At 47.3% G+C, this 24,318-nt stretch overlaps 1 protein-coding gene across 1 annotated transcript; it reads left to right on the top strand.

The window, feature by feature from the left end:
• The first annotated feature begins 840 nt into the window (after nucleotides 1–840).
• On the top strand, nucleotides 841–23,788 carry LOC115156225 (cerebellar degeneration-related protein 2-like). Its single transcript, XM_029703655.1, has 6 exons — nucleotides 841–1,172; nucleotides 15,047–15,159; nucleotides 20,049–20,197; nucleotides 20,278–20,442; nucleotides 21,306–21,513; nucleotides 21,753–23,788. Exons 1-6 carry the CDS (start codon nucleotides 1,103–1,105, stop codon nucleotides 22,500–22,502), a joined length of 1,455 nt encoding a protein of 484 aa, XP_029559515.1. The 5' UTR covers nucleotides 841–1,102; the 3' UTR covers nucleotides 22,503–23,788.
• The last annotated feature ends 530 nt before the right edge of the window (nucleotides 23,789–24,318 follow it).

The raw sequence follows: 24,318 nt of genomic DNA, 5'->3' as shown, positions 1-24,318 counted from the left end.
AAACATCCGCTCTGCTGTGCCCCGTTTGTAATAGTGTTAGGAAAGGAGGAAGAGGGAGAGACAATTGAGACATCTGCCACGTCTGTAAACTACACATTCTCTCACTAGCGGTTCTTAGAACAGGATGGGACGGGGGATTGAGAGAGAGCGAGAGGTGGGAGTAACAGAGACAGAAACACACATGTGTTAACAACCCTGTTTTACTTTAGACCAAACAAAGCCCCGAACAGACCTGTTTCTGAGTTTGCAAACACTGCCGCGTGAGGGTGATGCACGCAAGTTGGTGGCAGAACACCAACTTATAGAGCGAAGGCAAAGAAAAATCCATCTATTTACATGTTGCTTATGAGTGCATTTCACACTACTTTGGGATTCTAATTGGAATCGTATGAATGTCCTGCTTAGTATAATGTTTGTCATCATCGCAAATCAACTGCATTATACTTTTACAAAAACAGTTCAACACCAACCAGTAAAATGGCTCTTTGGCTAGCTTTTGCTACAGCCTATGTCAATGAGCGTTAGCATTCTAGCTAACAACTAATGCATCCAAAATAGTTATTTTGCAAAGATCACAACCAAACAATCTTAGTGACTGTTCAAGCTGGAATCAAATCATCAGTGTAAGCGTATGAGAACCCCCAGAAAGTGATTTTGTTTAGAAGAAATAGAACCGTAAATCTAGGCTATATTGAATGGGTGCAGATGGCCATGGCTTTCTTACTGCAGCCAAGAGTCTCGCGCATCTGTGCATGACGTCAGTGTGTCGTGTACTAGAAAGGGGTCTATAAGAAACAATAATTGGGCAATTCACACTGCATGGTTTAAAACAGTGTTCGAGTCTCTTGTCTTTATGTGTCATTTTGTTTAATCTGCTGCCAAGAAAAATATATATATATTTAGCCTGCTTCATCGGTTAACGTCACAGCTCTTTCCTCATTCGAGTGTGGCGGCTGCGTTCAGAATCTGAAGAAAGATGAGCTGACGTTATTCCAGAGGCGGGCGGACAGCGGAATTGGGTGTGTGCCTGAATGTGTAGCCGGCTGGTAGACACGTCTTTGCTGGGTTCCAGGACAAGGCGGATGGTGGTATCCGTGTCTCGATGCTAGGAATGGAGGAATTTGTCACCGACGAGGAAGAGCCATGGTACGACCAGCAAGATCTCGAATCGGGTAAGTAACGACGCATATGGGAACGCCGTTTGCAGCCAACCGCATCCCCTATGTCAATGCACCGGGTAGCGGTTCGTTATTGGCGAGCTCAGATATTCTTCCCAAACAAAGGCCTTTATGATGGAAGGCTTCTAGATCCGTATGCGAAGGTACATTTGTCCGTGCAACTTGACAAATAGTAATAGTAATGGCAGTGCTCTTCGAAATGTGCAACCGCGATTGAATATTTTGCTACTTTCTGACATGAATTTATTTTTAGGGATTTCTAGGGCCTTTGGGACGTGGATGGGGAAAAGCATTTCCCTGCTGTTGTCACAATGTTGCAAGAAAAACCAAATGCTCTGCACAGTGGTCTGTTGGTGATTGCAAACAATGGGTTACAATGTAATAAATTAACCATAAATAGAAGTCAGTAGATTTCGGCTGTCATCAATGCAATGCAATTTGTTCTTTGTAGGTTGCAATACTGATTAGGGATCACTTAACCTTGTTTATGCAGGCAATTAGGTTTTATTGATTTCCTCATTCAAGCGTTACATATTATGTTTTCCTTTTAGAATGTGGTGACTTTCAAGGCCCGTAGACTGTCATGTCCATGTCCCCATAATTCAATAAGAACTGAACTTGTCAGTTGAACATAATCAATAAGTAAGTGATTGGTTGAGACCGAGCATACACGGGCCAACAAAGCCATGAAACATGCTTGATTTGCAGACTTGCAGATCCACCAGAATAGTTAATGAGCCAGAGATTATTTCGCTGCCCACAACATTTTCCGACAATGCAGCATAATTCACAGTATGCTGCTGTAAATATACAGGGTAATACAGTATTTACTGTAAAATTGTATTGTACGATTTTACAGCAGTGTAGCGGAGCACCATTGAGCCCTCATAATACATTGCTTTTTACAGTACTGTACTGTAATATATAATTACAGTACCTAACTGTGAAACATATAGAATTACAGTAGCTAACTGTGAATGTGTTGCTGTAAATTTACAGCAATTTGTTACAGTGTACTGTTTTAAGTCATAGGCTATTCCCCAAATATATTTTTTGCAGTAGCCTAGTCAACTACAGTCCAGGCCTTGTGAATCACTTCCGTTCCACATTAATTCTATGGGACCATATATGATATTTGCATAAAGATAACCTACTTGACCTGGACTGTATAGACTGTGTAAACACCATCATTCAGCAGAACCGCTATTAGTCTGAATTCAATTTGTATTTGTATTTATTATGGATCCCCATTAGTTCCTGTCAAGGCAGCAGCTACTCTTCCTGGGGTTTATTATGGATCCCCATTAGTTCCTGCCAAGGCAGCAGCTACTCTTCCTGGGGTTTGTTATGGATCCCCATTAGATCCTGTCAAGGCAGCAGCTACTCTTCCTGGGGTTTATTATGGATCCCCATTAGTTCCTGTCAAGGCAGCAGCTACTCTTCCTGGGGTTTATTATGGATCCCCATTAGTTCCTGCCAAGGCAGCAGCTACTCTTCCTGGGGTTTGTTATGGATCCCCATTAGATCCTGTCAAGGCAGCAGCTACTCTTCCTGGGGTTTATTATGGATCCCCATTAGTTCCTGCCAAGGCAGCAGCTACTCTTCCTGGGGTTTGTTAGGGATCCTCATTAGTTTCTGCCAAGGCAGCAGCTACTCTTCCTGGGGTTTGTTAGGGATCCTCATTAGTTCCTGCCAAGGCAGCAGCTACTCTTCCTGGGGTTTGTTAGGGATCCCCATTAGTTCCTGCCAAGGCAGCAGATACTCTTCCCGGGGTTTGTTAGGGATCCCCATTAGTTCCTGTCAAGGCAGCAGCTACTCTTCCTGGGGTTTATTATGGATCCCCATTAGTTCCTGCCAAGGCAGCAGCTACTCTTCCTGGGGTTTATTATGGATCCCCATTAGTTCCTGTCAAGGCAGCAGCTACTCTTCCTGGGGTTTATTATGGATCCCCATTAGTTCCTGCCAAGGCAGCAGCTACTCTTCCTGGGGTTTATTATGGATCCCCATTAGTTCCTGTCAAGGCAGCAGCTACCCTTCCTGGGGTTTATTATGGATCCCCATTAGTTCCTGCCAAGGCAGCAGCTACTCTTCCTGGGGTTTATTATGGATCCCCATTAGTTCCTGTCAAGGCAGCAGCTACTTTTCCTTGGGTCTAAACACATTAAGACACGTATATTACACCTGAAACAAAAGCTAAAACAGTACATCATATAATGCTGTTGGCACAATAAGCTTCATTTTGGATGACACTCGTTTAAATCAAATCACATTTATTTATATAGCCCTTCGTATATCAGCTGAAATCTCAAAGTGCTGTACAGAAACCCAGCCTAAAACCCCAAACAGCAAGCAATGCATGTGAAAGAAGCACGGTGGCTAGGAAAAACTCCCTAGGAAAAACTCCCTAGAAAGGCCAAAAACCTAGGAAGAAACCTAGAGAGGAACCAGGCTATGAGGGGTGGCCAGTCCTCTTCTGGCTGTATATCCCATCCTAAATGCATATCCCAAGCTGCCGGTAATGTATCTGCTGAGCTGTAGCCAATCACAGCTTGTCAAACAACTTTGCACTTCTTGCCAGCATTAGGTCTATTTCATATCTCTCCCCTCTTCCTCACTACATCACTCTTTTTCTTTGCCTCACTCCCTGACTCTCGCTTCCCTCACTCCCTGCCTCTCGCTCCCTGCCTCTCGCTCCCTGCCTCTCGCTCCCTGACTCTCGCTTCCCTCAATCCCTGCCTCTCGCTCCCTACCTCTCGCTTCTCTCGCTCCCTGCCTCTCCCTTCCCTCGCTCCCTGCCTCTCCCTTCCCTCGCTCCCTGCCTCTCCCTTCCCTTGCTCCCTGCCTCTCCCTTCCCTCGCTCACTGCCTCTCCCTTCCCTCGCTCCCTGCCTCTCCCTTCCCTCGCTCACTGCCTCTCCCTTCCCTCGCTCCCTGCCTCTCCCTGCCTCTCGCTCCCTGCCTCTCCCTGCCTCTCGCTCCCTGCCTCTCCCTCCCTTCCCTCGCTCCCTGCCTCTCCCTTCCCTCGCTCACTGCCTCTCCCTTCCCTCGCTCCCTGCCTCTCCCTTCCCTCGCTCACTGCCTCTCCCTTCCCTCGCTCCCTGCCTCTCCCTGCCTCTCGCTCCCTGCCTCTCCCTGCCTCTCGCTCCCTGCCTCTCCCTCCCTTCCCTCGCTCCCTGCCTCTCGCTCCCTTCCCTCGCTCCCTTCCCTCGCTCCCTTCCCTCGCTCCCTGCCTCTCGCTCCCTGCCTCTCGCTCCCTGCCTCTCGCTCCCTGCCTCTCGCTCCCTGCCTCTCGCTCCCTGCCTCTCGCTCCCTTCCCCTCGCTCCCTGCCCCTCGCTCCCTGCCCCTCGCTCCCTGCCTCTCGCTCCCTGCCTCTCGCTCCCTGCCTCTCGCTCCCTGCCTCTCGCTCCCTGCCTCTTGCTCCCCTCCCTCGCTCCCTGCCTCTCGCTTCCCTCGCTCCCTGCCTCTCGCTTCCCTCGCCCCCTGCCTCTCGCTTCCCTCGCCCCCTGCCTCTCGCTTCCCTCGCCCCCTGCCTCTCGCTCCCCTCGCTCCCTTCCCTCGCTCCCTGCCTCGCCCTTCCCTCGCTCCCTGCCTCGCCCTTCCCTCGCTCCCTGCCTCGCCCTTCCCTCGCTCCCTGCCTCGCCCTTCCCTCGCTCCCTGCCTCGCCCTTCCCTCGCTCCCTGCCTCGCCCTTCCCTCGCTCCCTGCCTCGCCCTTCCCTCGCTCCCTGCCTCGCGCTTCCCTCTCTCCCTGCCTCTCGCTTCCCTCGCTCCCTGCCTCTCGCTTCCCTCGCCCCCTGCCTCTCGCTTCCCTCGCCCCCTGCCTCTCGCTTCCCTCGCCCCCTGCCTCTCGCTTCCCTCGCCCCCTGCCTCTCGCTTCCCTCGCCCCCTGCCTCTCGCTTCCCTCGCCCCCTGCCTCTCGCTTCCCTCGCCCCCTGCCTCTCCCTTCCTCGCCCCCTGCCTCTCCCTTCCCTCGCCCCCTGCCTCTCCCTTCCCTCGCCCCCTGCCTCTCCCTTCCCTCGCCCCCTGCCTCTCCCCTTCCCTCGCCCCCCTCCGCCCCTGCCTCTCCCTTCCCTCGCCCCCTGCCTCTCCCTTCCCTCGCCCCTGCCTCTCCCTTCCCTCGCCCCCTGCCTCTCCCTTCCCTCGCCCCCTGCCTCTCCCTTCCCTCCCCCTGCCCTCCCCCCTGCCTCTCCCTTCCCTCGCCCCCTGCCTCTCCCTTCCCTCGCCCCCTGCCTCGCCCTTCCCTCGCTCCCTGCCTCTCGCTTCTCTCTTTCCCTGCCTCTCGCTTCCCTCGCACCCTGCCTCTCGCTTCCCTCGCCCCCTGCCTCTCGCTTCCCTCGCCCCCTGCCTCTCGCTTCCCTCGCCCCCTGCCTCTCCCTTCCCTCGCCCCCTGCCTCTCCCTTCCCTCGCCCCCTGCCTCTCCCTTCCCTCGCCCCCTGCCTCTCCCTTCCCTCGCCCCCTGCCTCTCCCTTCCCTCGCCCCCTGCCTCTCCCTTCCCTCGCTCCCTGCCTCTCCCTTCCCTCGCTCCCTGCCATGCATCACTCATTCCTAATCTCTCTTATCACTTCTCTCTTTGTTCCAATTATTAGGATATCTGCCACAGGCTGAGAGCAGATGATGCATTTGCATTTGACTCATTTAGCAGACGCTCTTTTCCAGAGCGAATTACATGAGCAATTAGGTTTAAGTGCCTTGCTCAAGGGCACATCGACAGAGTATTCACCTAGTCTGCTCGGGGATTCGAACCAGGTAATGCTTTGACCCTGTTCTTGATCTGGTCTTATACACACACACACTATATACACACGCACTATACACACTATACACACTATACGCACTATACACACACACTATACACACACACACTATACACACACACTATACACACATGTACACATGGATTTTGTACTGTATATATGTGGTAGTGGTGGAGTAGGGGCCTGAGGGCACACAGTCTGTGAATGTGTTGTAATGTGTTTAAAATTGTATAAACTGCCTTCATTTGGCTGGACCCCAGGAAGAGTAGCTGCTGAGAGAGCGGGCAGGAGGGGGAACTGAGTGTGTGGACACATCAGTAGAACTGAGGATAAAAATAAAGGCTGACGTATCTTCTTTATTCAGAAAGAAGAAGAGTGAGGGAAATGGAGAAACAGTAGAAGATAAAAGGATGAAGACAGGATGAGCCATGAGAGAGAGAGAGGAGAAAGATCAGAAGAGAACAAGCCCCATTTCTCTTTCCCATTCTCTACACCCAGCCTTCCTCTCTGCACCCAGCCTTCCTCTCTGCACCCAGCCTTCCTCTCTGCACCCAGCCTTCCTCTCTGCACCCAGCCGTCCTCTCTGCACCCAGCCGTCCTCTCTGCACCCAGCCGTCCTCTCTGCACCCAGCCGTCCTCTCTGCACCCAGCCGTCCTCTCTGCACCCAGCCGTCCTCTCTGCACCCAGCCGTCCTCTCTGCACCCAGCCGTCCTCTCTGCACCCAGCCGTCCTCTCTGCACCCAGCCGTCCTCTCTGCACCCAGCCGTCCTCTCTGCACCCAGCCTTCCTCTCTGCACCCAGCCTTCCTCTCTGCACCCAGAATCCTCTCTGCACCCAGCCGTCCTCTCTGCACCCAGCCGTCCTCTCTGCACCCAGCCGTCCTCTCTGCACCCAGCCGTCCTCTCTGCACCCAGCCGTCCTCTCTGCACCCAGCCGTCCTCTCTGCACCCAGCCGTCCTCTCTGCACCCAGCCTTCCTCTCTGCACCCAGCCTTCCTCTCTGCACCCAGCCTTCCTCTCTGCACCCAGAATCCTCTCTGCACCCAGCCGTCCTCTCTGCACCCAGCCTTCCTCTCTGCACCCAGCCGTCCTCTCTGCACCCAGCCTTCCTCTCTGCACCCAGCACCCAGCCTTCATCTCTTCACATCTGTCTGGTGCATCCTGTTATCATCAGAGGTGCTATTTAGCCAGAAGGTTTGGCAGATTGAGATGTGGTAATAATCAGATGAAGAAGACAACTTCCATGCTTAGCATCAAAGCAGGCATTTATTGGTGCAGCGAGGCAACCTGCTGTTCTATACCGTAAGGAATCAGCAAATGTGTTCCATCTACAATACAGACGCAGACATTTCCTAGTATTCTAGAAACACTACGTGATGAGGAAAACATATCAATGATCATGCTTGGAACCCTTTGTAACACAGACCAAAGCTGGCTCTAGGCCAAACTCTGAGCTAAAGCTATGTGCCCAGACCAGCTGAGGCCTGTTGGGACCTGATTGATTAGCAGAGCTGGACTTTACATCTGATGACAGGGTTGTAACGTCGCATACCTGCTGTTATTACAGCTTTACCATCTCTTCAACAACCACCTCTACGTCTCCACGTACCTGCTGTTATTACAGCTTTACCATCTCTTCAACAACCACCTCTCTACGTCTCCACGTACCTGCTGTTATTACAGCTTTACCATCTCTTCAACAACCACCTCTACGTCTCCACGTACCTGCTGTTATTACAGCTTTACCATCTCTTCAACAACCACCTCTACGTCTCCACGTACCTGCTGTTATTACAGCTTTACCATCTCTTCAACAACCACCTCTCTACGTCTCCATGTACCTGCTGTTATTACAGCTTTACAATCTCTTCAACAACCACCTCTACGTCTCCACGTACCTGCTGTTATTACAGCTTTACCATCTCTTCAACAACCACCTCTACGTCTCCACGTACCTGCTGTTATTACAGCTTTACCATCTCTTCAACAACCACCTCTACGTCTCCACGTACCTGCTGTTATTACAGCTTTACCATCTCTTCAACAACCACCTCTACGTCTCCACGTACCTGCTGTTATTACAGCTTTACCATCTCTTCAACAACCACCTCTCTACGTCTCCACGTACCTGCTGTTATTACAGCTTTACCATCTCTTCAACAACCACCTCTACGTCTCCACGTACCTGCTGTTATTACAGCTTTACCATCTCTTCAACAACCACCTCTACGTCTCCACGTACCTGCTGTTATTACAGCTTTACCATCTCTTCAACAACCACCTCTCTACGTCTCCACGTACCTGCTGTTATTACAGCTTTACCATCTCTTCAACAACCACCTCTACGTCTCCACGTACCTGCTGTTATTACAGCTTTACCATCTCTTCAACAACCACCTCTCTACGTCTCCAAACACACATTTTCTTTCCTTGTTATCCTGCAGATAACAATTTGTGCTGCATCATTTGTACACAGAATTTGAGCTCACTATGGGATTGACTGAAGACTGCAGGGAAGTCATACTGAAGGGGTTGGCCTGCTTCACAGCTTTTCTGCAGACAAGTGTAACAGTGTAGGTTCCGTCCCTCTCTTCGCCCCAACCCGGGCTCGAACCAGGGACCCTTGCACACATCAACAACTGACACCCCACGAAGCAACGTTACCCATCGCGCCACAAAAGCCGCGGCCCTTGCGACGCAAGGGGAAACCCTACTTCAAGTCTCAGAGCGAGTGACGTCACCGATTGAAACGCTATTAGCGCGCACCACCGCTAACTAACTAGCCATTTCACATCGGTTACACAAGGAAAGAGGGAAAGTAGGAAGGAGAGAAGGAGGACAAAACAGGGAGAGGTCTTGTTTTCCATATTCCGGTGAATCCTATGGGAGATATGTAACTATAAAAACAACACAGTGCTCAGAAAGGCTGGGCACATTCCAAACCAGGGGTGTTTCCTTTCACGTGTACACACACACACACATACGAACACACACACACACACACACACACACGAACACACACACACACACATGCTACAGTTGTATTACATGTTTTTCTGCCACCAACAGTTCTGTGTCGTTTCAATGTTTGACTCCCCAGCACTAAGCCCCAACTGATCTGATGACAGGGCTCAGAGACAGTGGCTCTGATACCCAGACTGTACTGTGTGTGTGTGTGTGTGAGTGTGAGAGTCAGTCAGTTGGTTGTGACAGGAGTGTGAATCTTCCCCTGAGGACAATATGCCAGTGTAACTGACACTGCTAAAACATAACAAAAGATAACCATTGCGTTGGCCTGATAGCCCATGCAGGAAATGCACACAATTCATTCCATTATGTCTCAGTCACTGGGTCTGGGTGGTGATGTCGTCCTTCAGGGGGGAGTTGACTTCCTGGTGTCCGTGTTTGGAGACAGTGGTCTGTGGAGGGTATTGATTAGGATGTTTCATGTTGCAGAGAAACACAGTGCTCACCTCCTCCCTCTCTCTCTCTCTCTGTCTCTTGTCTCTCATCCCCCTCTGAACACCCACTGTGGGACTCACCCCCCTGTCGTAACGTTTGCTGTCATTAAATGTGAAGACTGTGTGTAATATTTATCAAATCAATTCTCTATGTGTAATTATTACGTAATTAAACTAATCACGGAATAGTAATTAACTAGGAAGTCGGGGCACCATGGGAACATTTTGTATAGAGTTTCAATTTCCCAAATATAACTCTTCAGATATTTTATTATCTTATCGATTACAGTCTTCTGTTAATGTATTGTTACATCAGTCTCATTACTAAACGTCACAAACCCTTGGATATCTGCACAAACCCTAACATAGATCATGAATCAGCGATTTACAAATGGGCTTAATTATATATTTACTAACTAACTAATCACTCACAGAATTACATAAACACACACACAAATAGGTCATACATCAGTTACTGACATGATAGAAAAGTCCCTAGTGGGCTAAACCGATATGACGGCTTGGTAGACAAAGGAAAGGGGTGGGGACAGTTCAAGAGCGGGAACTTAGAGTGGATTCCAAATAATACAGTTGATAACTACACTCATGAAATGCTAATACGTTGAACATGAACAACTGCTCATTAGAAAATAAATAGCAATTTACATATTTACGAGTGTGTGCTGTCACAAACCAGCTCAAAGTTCCTAACAAAAAGGGAGACATCGTGGAGACAAGGAATAACAAAATATATATATTTATTAACTGAGGTAACCTAAATGCAATTAACAATGGTGTGTGTGTAATCAGTAGTGTAAATGAGTGTTTTGCATGCATAAATGTGATAATGCGGGGTGTTGAAAGGTGCCAAAGCAAACAACCAAAAGGCCACAAAAATATCTATGAAGGAGAGAGTCTCCCCAATGAATGGGGAAGAGGTGCATTTATCCTGGGACACACCTGAGCCCTCCCAACTCCGCCCACCGGCATCCTAATAAGGAAACAAGTACAAAGAGAGAATACGGCAGACAGAGTGGGAGGGTCGTCACAATGCCTTTGTTGTCTCTCTCTGTGATCGCCGGTCCATCTGCTGGATAATAGACAGTTGACAGAAAGCCTCTGGTTTGTCCACCAGAGATCAAAGTCTGTCGTAGTTGTAGGTTATAATGGATACGTCAGAGTGAGATTTGGGAAATGTTCTTAGATCGGATGTGTTTACCAGACTAAAGAATTTAAACAGCTGCAGACTGAATAATTGGTCTTTAGTTTGTAGATTTCGTCACCATTTCAGCGGGGATGATCTCAATGTTCTCTGGTCTTGTCCTTTGGTAGAGTTGTAGTTTGAACCACTTCACACACCAGCATCACCCGGCGTGTTTTGGTTTGGAGTTTTAGCCATTTCAACATGGGGACCCTGCCCCGGCGTTATCTTGACTAAATGTACATTTTGTCACGAGTCCTTTTATTAGAAAAGGGGGCGTTCCATGACGTCGATGTAAATGTCTGTGCTCACGGGGTGTCGCTGATTAGTTAACCTTCAAAACAAGATCATTGTTTTCATATAAAGTTAACATCACATTTCATCTTCTCACATAGTTTAATATTTGATCATATATTTTATACAACATTTAGATGTAAACCCCATAATTGAGAAGTGTACACAACCAAAGACACAGTAATGTGTGTTTCCTGTCCTTCATGAGGTCACCAAATGAAACAAACTCGACATGACTGTCCCTTCAGTGTCCACGGACCACTCCAACTGCTTGGAATGCAGAAATGCTGTTCAATTATTCAACCTTTTGATGTCCAAGTGTGTGTCTCTCTCTCTGCGTTCCACAGTTACATTTCAATCTCCCATACTACTTAACCCAGAGGCAGAGTATTTTACGACCGCCATAAAGCGGCCCCATCTCCCTCTGCAGGAGAGAGAGAGGGTGCTGTAGAGTGGACCCACTGCAACCTCCTTCAGATCTTCACAGGAGAGTTATGACACCCCTCTGAACACCCACTGTGGGACTCATCCCCCTCTGAACACCCACTGTGGGACTCATCTCCCTATTCTATTCTATACAGAGTCCCTTTGCCCCATTCTAATTAGCCCTATTCTGTTATACCCGGTCCCTTAGCCCCATTCTAATAGGCCCTTTTCTGTTATACCCGGTCCCTTAGCCCCATTCTAATAGGCCCTTTTCTGTTATACACAGTCCCTTAGCCCCATTCTAATAGGCCCTTTTCTGTTATACACGGTCCCTTAGCCCCATTCTAATAGGCCCTTTTCTGTTATACACAGTCCCTTTTCCCACTGCCTTATTCTAACGGAGCAGTGGGACAGCACTGAATCCATATAACTAGAATGAGATTCTATTTCTATGACTGGAAGCAGCCTCCTCGTTGTTAGCGAGTTTAACCCTTTGAGGAGTGACTTCTCAGTGTTCTCTTCCTGAATGTTATCGTTTAGTGAGGATTGAATCGGCCTTAGAATTGGAATGGGAATGGGAATTAGCAGTCAGGAAATAGGAATTGGTTAAGTAACGTTCAACGTAGGATTGAATGTGCTGTGCATAGTGCTGGAAGGGTCAACACCCATTCACAGATACCTGTGTAGTAGCAGAGGCCCCACAGGAGTTAATTAGCTGTGAGTGCAGCAGGCAGGTCTATGTATAAGCCCATGCCAGAGAGGAGCTGGCAGCAGACTGCTTTTCTCCTCATTAGTTTAATTGAGGGAAGACAGGACAAGACAGGACAATAAGAAAGAGGAGACAGCATGGTTGAAAAGCAAGCACTGGAACAAAACGACATGTGTGCAACAAATTCCCGTGTGTGTGTGTGTGTGTGTGTGTGTGTGTGTGTGTGTGTGTGTGCGAGCTTGCCATCTCCCCTGTCTGTTCTTTCTGTTTCTGAACACTCTTCAAAACAACAAACATACTGTGTTCTCTCTCGTTGAAGATCAGATTCTGATTAGAATGAACTCTGATTATCAGATAACTGAAGTGTTGGTCAGTGATCCCATTGTTCATCACTCTCAACCTCAGAGTTTTACTGTCAGCTCAGCTCAGTCTCTACAATGAGAGTGATGGTGTTTCCATTGAGTTGTTGTGTGTTTTCCCTTCTCAGATATGACCAAAGGTCCCAAAACACAAAACGTATCTCGCTGCTGTGTCAGACCTGAAAATATAGACTATGAATCCGACTGATTCACTCTGAAGGCAGAATACAGTCCCTTCCACTCCTGTTTGACCCCTAATCGATGAGAATATCTCTCAATTCGTTTTTTCCCCACTCTGCACCATTTTACCATAAAATGAAAGAGATAAGTATTCTAGACTGATTGTTAGTGTCTTGTATTGCTTCACTACTAGAGCAGTGTTCTTCGATCCTGTTCCAGGGTGTACTTGACTACACGTTTTTGTTTGAGCCCACACTCTGCTTGCATGTGAATAAAATGCATAATCTAACAGCAACTTCATATCCTGTCACTTTCTACTTTAGACATTAGCTCCCCCTCCTCCCTGCTGCAGAGAGACATACTGCATAATATTTTGACTCCGTGGAGAAGTGGTGTCTTGTCTTCTGATGATCTTGGCAGACATCGCAGACCTTCACAGACTGAGATACAAGGGTGAAACATCTCAGATCGTCACTGACAGAGATACTTTTTCTTTCTAGCGTTGTCTCTCTCTCTCTCCCTTTATTTGTATCTCCCACTCCCCCTTTCTTTGTATCCCTCTCTTTCTCTCTAGAATGAGCTTGTTCATCTATGTGTATCTCAGGGAGGAATGAAGGTGGAATATGATATTTTTTTGTTAAAAAAAATTTGCTCCCTTTTTCATGATATCCAATTGCGATCATGTCTCATCATCCCCAACAGAGGGCGAAGGTTGAGTCATGCGTCCTCCGAAACATGACCCGCCAAGCGTTCTGCTTCTTAACACCCGCTCACTTAACCCATAAGCCAGCTACACCAATGCATCGAAGGAAACACTGTTCAACTGACAACCGTGTCTGCTTGCAGGCAACGGCCCGCCACAAGTAGTCGCTAGAGCGAGATGAGCCAAGTAAAGACCCACAGCCAAACCGTCCCCTAACCCGGACAACGGTTGTGAACACCAGGCTGTAGTGACTCTGCAACACTACGATGCAGTGCCTTAGACTTCTGCATCAACCGGGAGACCTAAGGTGGAATGTTTTAATGTTTAAAAGTTCTGTTTGCAGACGCTCTTAGAAGCCTGCTGAACATAGAAATGTGATTCCAAATTATAAACTGGGTGGTTCCAGCCCTGAATGCTGATTGTCTGACAGCCGTGGTATATCAGACCATATACCACAGGTATGACAAAACATTTATTTTTACTGCTCTAATTACGTTGGTAAACAGTTTATAATAGTAATAAGGCACCTCGGAGGTTTGTGATGGCCAATATACCACGGTTAAGGGCTGTATCCAGGCACTCCGAGGTTGCGTTGTGCATTAGAACAGCCCTTAGCCGTGGTATATTGGCCATATACCACACCTCCTCTGGCCTTATTGCTTAAGTGAATCATCATGTTACAGTATGAACAGCGCTGTCATAGGGACGAGTGCAGACTCAAAAACTATTTTTAGTATCTTCACTGACATCTTTGGACCAGCAAAGGAAAACCTGTTCCTGATGCTCTCTTATTTAGACAGTTTGTTACAGCTCTTTCTCTCAAAATGTAAAAGCTCTTTCTCTCCCCCCTCATCTCCATCTCCGTCTCCCATGGCCCTAGCCATCTCTAATCTCTCTATCCCTTATCTCTCTCTCCCAACTTCCACCCCCCTCCATCTCTCTCCATCTCTCTCCCCCCCTCTATCTATCTCAATTTCAATGTAAGGGCTTTATTGGCATGGAAAACATGTGTTTACATTGCAAAAGCAAGTTAAATAGATAATAAACAAAAGTGAAATAAACAATAAAAAAATGAACAGTAAACATTACACTCACAAAAGTTCCAAAATAATTATGACATTTCAAATGTCTTATTATGTGCAAATAGTTCAAGTGCAAAAGGGATAATAAATCAACATAAATATAGGTTGTATTTACAATGGTGTTTGTTCTTCACTGGTTGCCCTTTTCTTGTGGCAACAGGTCACAAATCGTGCTGCTGTGATGGAACACTGGTATTTCACCCAATAGATATGGGAGTTTATCAAAATTGGGTTTGTTTTCGAATTCTTTGTGGGCCTGTGTAATCTGTGGGAAATATGTCTCTAATGTGGTCATACATTTGGCAGGAAATGAGGAAGTGCTGCTCAGTTTCCAACTCATTTTGTGGGCAGTGTGCACATAGCCTGTCTTCTCTTGAGAGCCAGGTCTGCCTACGGTGGCCTTTCTCAATAGCAAGGCATATACTCACTGAGTCTGTGCATAGTCAAAGCTTTCCTTAAGTTTGGGTCAGTCACAGTGGTCAGGTATTCTGCCACTGTGTATTCTTTGTTTGGGACCAAATAGCATTCTAGTTTGCTCAGTTTTTTGTTAATTCTTTCCAATGTGTGAAGTAATTATCTTTTTGTTTTCTCTCTCTCTCTCTCTTTCTCTCTTCCTCCTTCCCTCCCCCTACATTGCTCTACCTCTCTCTCCCCCTCCTCCCTACCTACCTCCCCCTCCCTCCCTCCCACTCTCTCTCAAGACCTCCACCTGGCAGCAGAGCTTGGGAAGACTCTGTTGGAGAGGAACAAGGAGCTGGAGGATTCTCTACAGCAGATATACATCACCAATGAGGAGCAGGTGCAGGAGATTGAGGTAGGAGGGCCAAGTTTCAAAAGCTCCTTTGATGCATCACAATAGTCTAAACTCTACCCACATAGTAACCTCTACCCACATCCAGGTGTTGGAACCTAAATAATTTTCCAATCGTTTCTTTCTGAACCAAACCATTCTTTTTTTTCAATCCGTTCCACAGCAAAATAAAGTTTTGAACCGATTCGAACCCAGAAAAAAATTCCTTTCTGTTCCTTTTTAACCTCGGATATCATAATTTTTTTGAATTTTTACATTTATCTCGACATTAAATTACTTCACTGATGGCTAGAGCAGCTTGCTATGGAGCAGGCAAGCTATGTACATGCATTGAAATTTTGCGGGTGAGGAGAGCGCTGGGCTTGAAGCGCTGGGCATCTTGTGATGACATGCATTGTCTGAATTAGGCCCACATAATTATACCTACAGAGGAGCGGCTTCTATGAAAGAACTTTGAATGTCTTTGAACTTCAGAGAGTTGGCATAACTAACGTTGGACCAGAGCTAGCCCTTGGTCATGACTCTTCGAGTTTCTACTTCTAAAAATTCACCTTTCCAGAAACAAGTCTCTCACTGTTGCCGCTTGCTATAGACCACTCTCTGCCCCCAGCTGTGCCCTCGATACCATATGTGAATTGATTGCCCCCGTCTACATGCTTAACACCCTGGCCATCCTAGAATCTAAGCTTGATGCCCTCAATCTCACACAAATTATCAATGAACCTATCAGGTACAACCCCAAATCTGTAAACATGGGCACCCTCATAGATATCATCCTAACTAACTCGCCCTCCAAATACACCTCTGCTGTTTACAATCAAGATCTCAGCGATCACTGCCTCATTGCCTGCATCCGTAATGGGTCTGCGACCAAACGACCACCCCTCATCACTGTCAAACGCTCCCTAAAACACTTCTGCGAGCAGGCTTTTCTAATTGACCTGGCCGGGGTATCCTGGAATGACATTGACCTCATCCCGTCAGTAGATGATGCCTGGTTATTCTTTAAAAGTGCCTTCCTCACCATCTTAAATAAGCATGCCCCATTCAAAAAATGTAGAACTAGGAATAGATATAGTCCTTGGTTCACTCCAGACCTGTCTGCCTTTGACCAGCACAAAAACATCCTGTGGCGTTCTGCATTAGCATCGAATAGCCCCCGTGATATGCAACTTTTCAGGGAAGTTAGGAACAAATATACACAGGCAGTTAGGAAAGCTAAGGCTAGCTTTTTCAATCAGAAATTTGCATCCTGTAGTACAAACTCAAAAAAAGTTCTGGGACACTGTAAAGTCCATGGAGAATAAGAGCACCTCCTCCCAGCTGCCCATTGCTCTGAGGCTAGGAAACACTGTCACCACCGATAAATCCACGATAATTGAGAATTTCAATAAGCATTTTTTTACGGCTGGCCATGCTTTCCACCTGGCTACCCCAACCATGCCTGGCACCCTCCACAGCAACTGCCTGGCACCCTCCACAGCAACACGCCAAATCCCCCACCATTTCTCCTTCACCCAAATCCAGATAGCTGATGTTCTGAAAGAGCTGCAAAATCTGGACCCCTACAAATCAGCCGGGCTAGACAATCTGGACCCTCTCTTTCTAAAATGATATGCCGAAATTGTTGCAACCTCTATTACTAGCCTGTTCAACCTCTCTTTCGTATCGTCTGAGATTCCCAAAGATTGGAAAGCTGCCGCGGTCATCCCCCTCTTCAAAGGGTGAGATACTCTAGACCCAAACTGCTATAGATCTATATCTATCCTACCCTGTCTTTCTAAGGTCTTCGAAAGCCAAGTTAACAAACAGATTACGGACCATTTCGAATCCCACCGTATCTTCTCTGCTACGCAATCTGGTTTCAGAGCTGGTCATGGGTGCACCTCAGCCACACTCAAGGTTCTAAACGACATCATAAACGCCATCGATAAGAGACATTACTGTGCAGCCGTATTCATCGACCTGGCCAAGGCTTTCGACTCTGTCAATCACCACATTCTTATTGGCAGACTCGACATCCTTGGTTTCTCAAATGATTGCCTCGCCTGGTTTACCAACTACTTCTCTGATAGAGTTCAATGTGTCAAATCGGAGGGCCTGTTGTCCGGACCTCTGGCAGTCTCTATGGGGGTGCCACAGGGTTCAATTCTCGGGCCGACTCTCTTCTCTGTATACATCAATGATGTCGCTCTTGCTGCTGGTGATTCTCTGATCCACCTCTATGCAGACGACACCATTCTGTATACTTCTGGCCCCTCTTTGGACACTGTTAACTAACTTCCAGACAAGCTTCCAAACAACTCTCCTTCCATGGCCTCCAACTGCTCTTAAATGCAAGTAAAACTAAATGTATGCTATTCAATCGATCACTGCAAGCACCTGCCCGCCCGTCCAGCATCACTACTCTGGACGGCTCTGACTTAGAATACGTGGACAACTACAAATACCTAGGTGTCTGGTTAGACTGTAAATTCTCATTCCAGACTCACATTAAGCATCTCCAATCCAAAATTAAATCTCGAATCGGCTTCCTATATCGCAACAAAGCATCCTTCACTCATGCTGCCAAACATACCCTCGTAAAACTGACCATCCTACCGATCCTCGACTTTGTTGATGTCATCTATAAAATAGCCTCCAACACTCTACTCAACAAACTGGATGCAGTCTATCACAGTGCCATCCGTTTTGTCACCAAAGCCCCATACACTACCCACCACTGCGACCTGTACGCTCTCGTTGGTTGGCCCTCCCTTCATACTCATCGCCAAACCCACTGGCTACAGGTTATCTACAAGTCTCTGCTAGGTAAAGCCCCGCCTTATCTCGGCTCACTGGTCACCATAGCAGCACCCACTCGCAGCATGCGCTCCAGCAGGTATATCTCACTGGGCACCCCCAAAGCCAATTCCTCCTTTGGTCGCCTTTCATTCCAGTTCTCTGCTGCCAATTACTGGAACGAACTGCAAAAATCACTGAAGCTGGAGACTCCCTCACGAGCTTTAAGCACCAGCTGTCAGAGCAGCTCACAGATCACTGCACCTGTACATAGGCCATCTGTAAACAGCCCATCTATCTACCTACCTCATCCCCATACTGTATTTATTTATTTATTTAGCTCCTTTGCACCCCAATAACTCTACTTGCACATTCATCTTCTGCACATCTACCATTCCAGTGTTTAATTGCTATATTGTAATTACTTCGCCACCAAGGCCTATTTATTTCCTTAACTCCCTTATCTTACCTCATTTGCACTCACTGTATATAGACTTTTTGTTTGCTTTTGTTCTACTGTATTACTGACTATGTTTTGTTTATTCCATGTGTAACTCTGTTGTTGTATGTGTCAATTTGCTATGCTTTATCTTGGCCAGGTCACAGTTGCAAATGAGAACTTGTTCTCAACTAGCCTACCTGGTTAAATAAAGGTGAAATCATTTATTTTCAGTTCCATTACATTACACATACACATAATGCCTGCTTAGAGTTTTCGTGAGCTAGACCAGAACTAGCTAACAAACTAGCTTGTGTGTGCAGAGCGGCACCAGAATTAAAATAAAAACACGTCTTACCTTTCTGTAGTTAATAAATCCAATGTGAAACGTGTTAACTGTAGTATCCTTAAATAGCATTGAAAAGGTTAATCCATTCTTCTCTCCCTAATTTCTGCCTGTAACGTCAGTAGCTACTGTAGATTATGGGGAAGGTAGCCTACACACACTGGCAAAAATTTCAGGAAGACACTGGAATAAGTTTCATAGTGACAGTGAGGGCTTTGCATAGGCTCTTTGTTGTGTTTTTGTGGGACTGGAAAAAAATGCCCAGAACATAAAATACAATTTTTAACCGGTTCCCATATTTTTAAAATTAAGGTTATGTTCCAGAACAGTATAGATCACTTTTGTTCTCGGTTCTGGTTCTGTTCCTCGAAAAATAAATTATTTTCCCATTTCTGGTTCTGTTTGCTGAACCGGTTCCAAACACTGCCCACATCTCAACAATCTAAACTCTAACATAACCTCTACCCACATCTCAACTGGGGTGGCAGGTAGCCTAGTGGTTAGAGCGTTGAGCCAGTAACCACAAGGTTGCTGGATTGAATCCCTGAGCTGACAAGGCAAAAACCTGTTCTACCCCTGAGCAAGGCAGTTAACCCACTGTGCCATGGGTGCTGATTAAGGCAGACCCCTGCACCTCTCTGATTCAGAGGCTTTGGGTTAAATGCAGAAGACACATTCTACTTGAATACATTCAGTTGGACAACTGACTAGGTATCCCCCTTTCCCTAACTACTAACTATGTAACCTCTACCCATAAATTAGGTGTAGATTGGATGACAATCTACATGTTGACTGAGCAGAGTTGTAGGATGTTGGCTCTTCTCTGCTGTGGTGGCTGGCCATAGTTCTGTGGCCTACCTAATGCCTCAGTAACTCTTTGACCCTGCTGGCTGATCCTAATATAGTGAAATGGTTCACTGAGTTCATGACCAAGGGGTTTTAGAGTAACCAGTGGAGGGAATAGAAGTGTTGCCCTTACCCAGCAATACTATTGCCAGAAAGCGTCCATCGCCCTAATGGCTTAGGGGTAGTGGAACATGCCCCCATCTGTTTTAATGTACTGTATATAGTGCTTTTGGAAAGTATTCAGACCCCTTGACTTTCTCCACATTTTGTTACGTTACAGCCTTATTCTAAAATTGATTTAAATAGTTTTTCCCCCGCATGAATCTACACACAACACCCCATAATGACAAAGTGAGAACATTCCGCTCCAGTCATTACCACGACCCCGTCCTCCCCAATTAAGGTGCCACCAACCTCCTGTGATATATATGTATATGTGTGTGTACAGGATATATATACAGTATGTCTCTCTCTGTGCAGTACCTGGCTAAGCAGCTGGAGGTGCTGAGGGAAATGAATGAGCAACATGCTAAGGTGTACGAGCAGCTAGATGGGACAGCCAGAGAACTGGAGCTCACCAACTGCACCCTGGTACTGGACAGCAAGGCCTCGCAACATAAGATGGAGAGGTGAGCTGGACGGACGCACAGCGTCAAACGCACGTACACAAACACACTAACCCCATTTCTCTCTTCCCTGGTTCTCCCAGGTTGACGGGGACCATCGAGACCCTGCAGACCCAGGTGGAGTCTCTCTCTGGGCAGGTGGAACAGCTCCACTCCCTGGAGCAGCTCAGGGTCCGGAGGGAGAAGAGGGAACGACGCAAAACCATCGCCTCCTTCCCCTGCCTTAGGGAACTCTGCACCGCACCCAAGTGAGGGCTCATAGCAGTCACACTCACATCTTTGGTTACTGGATCTCAAGGTCCCTAGACTATGTATTGCGCTTGTCTGTCTGGCAGGTACAAGTAAAGGCGGGTGTACACTACACGATTTTGGCCCCGATTTAGCTGTCCCAGACAAGTTTTTGTGATCGGAGACAAAATCCACGTCGTTACCTACTCGGAGGGGGCCTGACGCTCGTTTAATGTAAGCGGGTCAGAGACACAATCTGAGGGCTACCGATCCCGTCTTTGAGCCGTACCAGACGTCCCGAGATTTTCAGACGTTTGATTTTATCGGCATAAAATCTGCAATGCTCTAGTAGTGTGAGTACGGCGATCATCAATAGCCAATGAGAGCTGGCCAGAGAAGAAGCCAGTGAGATGATGACGTTGTATCACATCACCCAGAATGTGTCGACTCTCCAGCAGGAACCATGACTACTGTTGTTAGGTGTTCTGTACTTGCCTTTAAACCAAAGTGTCAAATCGTTACAGCTCTGAAGTTCACAGGCAAATGTTATTCAACTCCAAAAAATGTTGGCTAAATATTTCAACTCAATGTGGCAGGTGTGAATGTCTGACTGAAAACGTTTGAGGCTGCTTTGTTCTAGCTACTTTAACAATCTAATCGCCATCATTGTTTTTCGCGAGACAGTGTGTTGGTAATCGAGAATTCTCACGACCAAGTAAAGAATCTTGTAGTGTGTGAACCCTTGTCTGTGCCACATCGTTTAGTTGGCAAGACAAAAGAAAATACAGGAAGGATGGTTGTTTAATATGAGAGGCTCAGCAATGTTAGGATTTTAGCTGATATTGTGTGGAACTGTGTGTCTCTATCTCTGTCTGTCCGTCAGGTATGAGGATGGGTTTGTGGTGGGCCGCTCAGACAGCTTCACCTCAGAGACTAAGCGCCAGCCAGCAGAGGAGGAGAACGAGCGTCTGAGAGAGGCGGTGTCGGCGCTGCGCTCGGCCGTGAGGGCGGAGCGGGGTCGCAGGGAGGGGGTGGAGAGAGAGTGTCACGTCCTCCTGGGGGAGTTCTCTCGTCTGGAGTCACGTGTGCTGGTCAGAATCACTCCTATTTCAACTCCATTTAATATTCATTCCTCCGTTTCTTTTATGGTTGCATGTTCTACTAAATGGTTTCAATCCAATGAGTGATACTGATACTTGTTCCTAACTTAAATATAGCAGGGCTCCTAACTCTCCCTCTTTTTTGAGAGAATACAAATATTGAGTGATTGGTTTATTGACTGTCTGACTAACTGACTGATTGACTCGTTGACTCATTGATTGATTGACAGGGTGCAGAGAGCTGCCAGGCACGGGTTCGTGAACTAGAGGCAGAGCTCCAGGAACTCCAGCAGCTCCGACGGGCGAGGACCCTCCTCCTGAGCAGCGAAGATGACGGCGTGGGCTTCACCCAGACCCTCCTCAACAACACCCCCGAGACAGACACCCTGGAGGGGGAGGGAGGAGAAGTGGGTGGAGGGTTCAGGGAGGAGGGCGGGGGCGAGGGGGGAGGAGGCTTAGGTGGAGAGTTGTTACCTGCCTCCAGCCCCGTCAGGAAGAGCTGCAGCGACACGGCACTGAATGCCATCGTGGCAAGGGACGCGTCCGGGAGGAGAAGAGGGAGCTACGCGATCCACGCCAACAGCGTCCGTAAGAGAGGAATGTCCATCCTGAGGGAGGTGGACGAGCAGTACCACGCTCTGCTGGAGAAGTATGAGGAGCTGTTAGGGAAGTGCCGGCGCCACGAGGAGTCCATGTGCCACGCGGGGGTGCAGACCTCGCGGCCCGTCTCCAGGGACCCCTCCATGAAGGACTGTGCCATGGGCCCCACCTCTGCACCCCCGCCCTCCCCCACCCAGTCCCCCTCCACCCCCGAGGTAATGGAAAGCATCAGTAAGCAGGTGGAGGCGGTGGATAAACGACTGGGCCAGAGCGCGCCAGAGTACAAAGCTCTGTTCAAGGAGATCTTTTCGCGTATTCAGAAGACCAAGATGGACGTCAAAGCCACCAAAGCCAGCAAGTCTGGCAAGTCCAGCAAATAAATGATGACACTGGATTGGTTTGGTAGTGCAGTGCTTTTTCCATGCTCAAAGCGCTTGAGATTAGAGGAGGAATTTGCCTCGTACTCTACCGATGTGTAGCACTCATGAGTAGGCTTCTGTATGGGGTCTGGTCTCCTGTCTGCTTCACATGAGGCTGCTGAGGGGAGAACGGCTCATAATAATGCCCGGGAACGGAGAAAATGGAATGGCATCAAACTACTGGAAACCATGTATTTGATACCATTCCAAATGATTCCGCTCCAGCAATTAGAACAAGCCAGTTTTCACAAACTAAGGAACCTCCTGTGGACTGCTTCTGTTACTATAGTTACCAATCAAACAATATGCTACTTAAACCAATCTACTACTAATGCTATTAGCACCTGCCTAGCTTTGCCAGTGAGATCTAACACAGCTGCCTTTTGCTACCGTTACACAGGTCACACAGGTCACACAGGTATGATAACTGTCACCCTCAACTTGTTGGACTCCACTATTGTCTGGGCTTGATATGCCCAGCTGGTAATACACTCGTGTCTCCCGACGACCAGTTCGTACATTCTCCATTCTCCTACTTAACTCGATTTAATTTAAGGTGGAAGAAAACATACTTTCTTTATGAAACACGTTTTCTACCACCATGCTCGAGTGGCTAATGCAACTTCCTGATGTTGCGCCCCGCGTTCAGCCAGGGGTAAACATTTTAGGCATTAGCCACTCTAGCATGGTCCATAACTCCAATCACCTTTCCTTATTATCATGAATGTTATAGCGTATTTTGCATTACTTTTTATGTATGTGAAATATTCACAATGTAATGCCATACCATATGACAGGAGAAAATGTACACAACAATGAACCTGCAGTATACAGGAAATATAATCGATTATAACTTGTATTATTACATGTTTTACTTTTCTATTATTTATCTATTTTCTTTCTCTCTGCATTGTTGGGAAGAGCCCGTCACTAAGCATTTCACTGTTAGTCCACACCTGTTGTTTACAAAGCATGTGACGAATATAATTTGATTTGATTTAGAGCTAACTCACTCAAGGTCTTAAACTCAACTGAAGCTTCAAACCTTTATAGCAGCCACAGGATTTGGCGTGAGATCAAAACTGTGGATTGTGGAATGAGAAAAGAAAAGTTGTTACAGAGAAATCAACTGAATCATTTAAACCAGAAACGAGTTATTGTTTTCTCCACAGTGTTATAATTAAGCATTAAGGCACGAGGGGGTGTGGTATATGGCCAATATACCACAGCTAAGGGCTGTTCTTAGGTACGACACAAAGTGGAGTGCCTGGACACAGCCTTTAGCCGTGGTATATTGGCCATATATCACAAACCCCCGAGGTGCCTTATTGCTATTATAAACTGGTTACCAATGTAATTAGAGCAGTAAAAATAAATGTTTTGTCATACCTGTGGTATACGGTCTGATATACCACGGCTGTCAGCCAATCAGCATTCAGGGCTGGAACCACCCAGTTTATAATGAGTTGTATGTGCCAGGTACAAGCAGAGGCACATTTTTCTCCCAAGGTCACTCAAGTGTTGCTGAGTGAAGAAAAAGGGCATGACGTCTTGTGGAGGCTAACTGTCAGTCTGTCATAGCAAAGTTCCCTCCTGGTTCTGGAGGGCTGCAGTGTGTGGTGCAGGCTTTTGTTCCAGCCCAGCATTCAGGTATTCTGCTGGGCTGGAACAAAAGCCTGCTCAGCCTGAAGCTCTTCAGTGCAAGGAGATAATGACACTGTGTCATAGCAATGGTAACAGAATATGTTCTATATTCCAATAAGAGACAACAAAATGA

Source organism: Salmo trutta, chromosome 2, assembly GCF_901001165.1.
Source record: "Salmo trutta chromosome 2, fSalTru1.1, whole genome shotgun sequence".
Taxonomy (NCBI): Eukaryota; Metazoa; Chordata; class Actinopteri; order Salmoniformes; family Salmonidae; genus Salmo; species Salmo trutta.
Note: the sequence above shows the minus strand (reverse complement) of the source record. Positions and strands in the feature narration are given on the sequence as shown.

Bases quoted from the DNA above. Each gene is read 5' to 3' on its own strand.
- LOC115156225 (XM_029703655.1), top strand. From the start codon at position 1,103: ATGCTAGGAATGGAGGAATTTGTCACCGACGAGGAAGAGCCATGGTAC. The intron at 1,173-15,046 runs GTAAGTAACGAC...CTCTCTCTCAAG, and splicing joins CCAGCAAGATCTCGAATCGG to ACCTCCACCTGGCAGCAGAG. The intron at 15,160-20,048 runs GTAGGAGGGCCA...CTCTCTGTGCAG, and splicing joins AGCAGGTGCAGGAGATTGAG to TACCTGGCTAAGCAGCTGGA.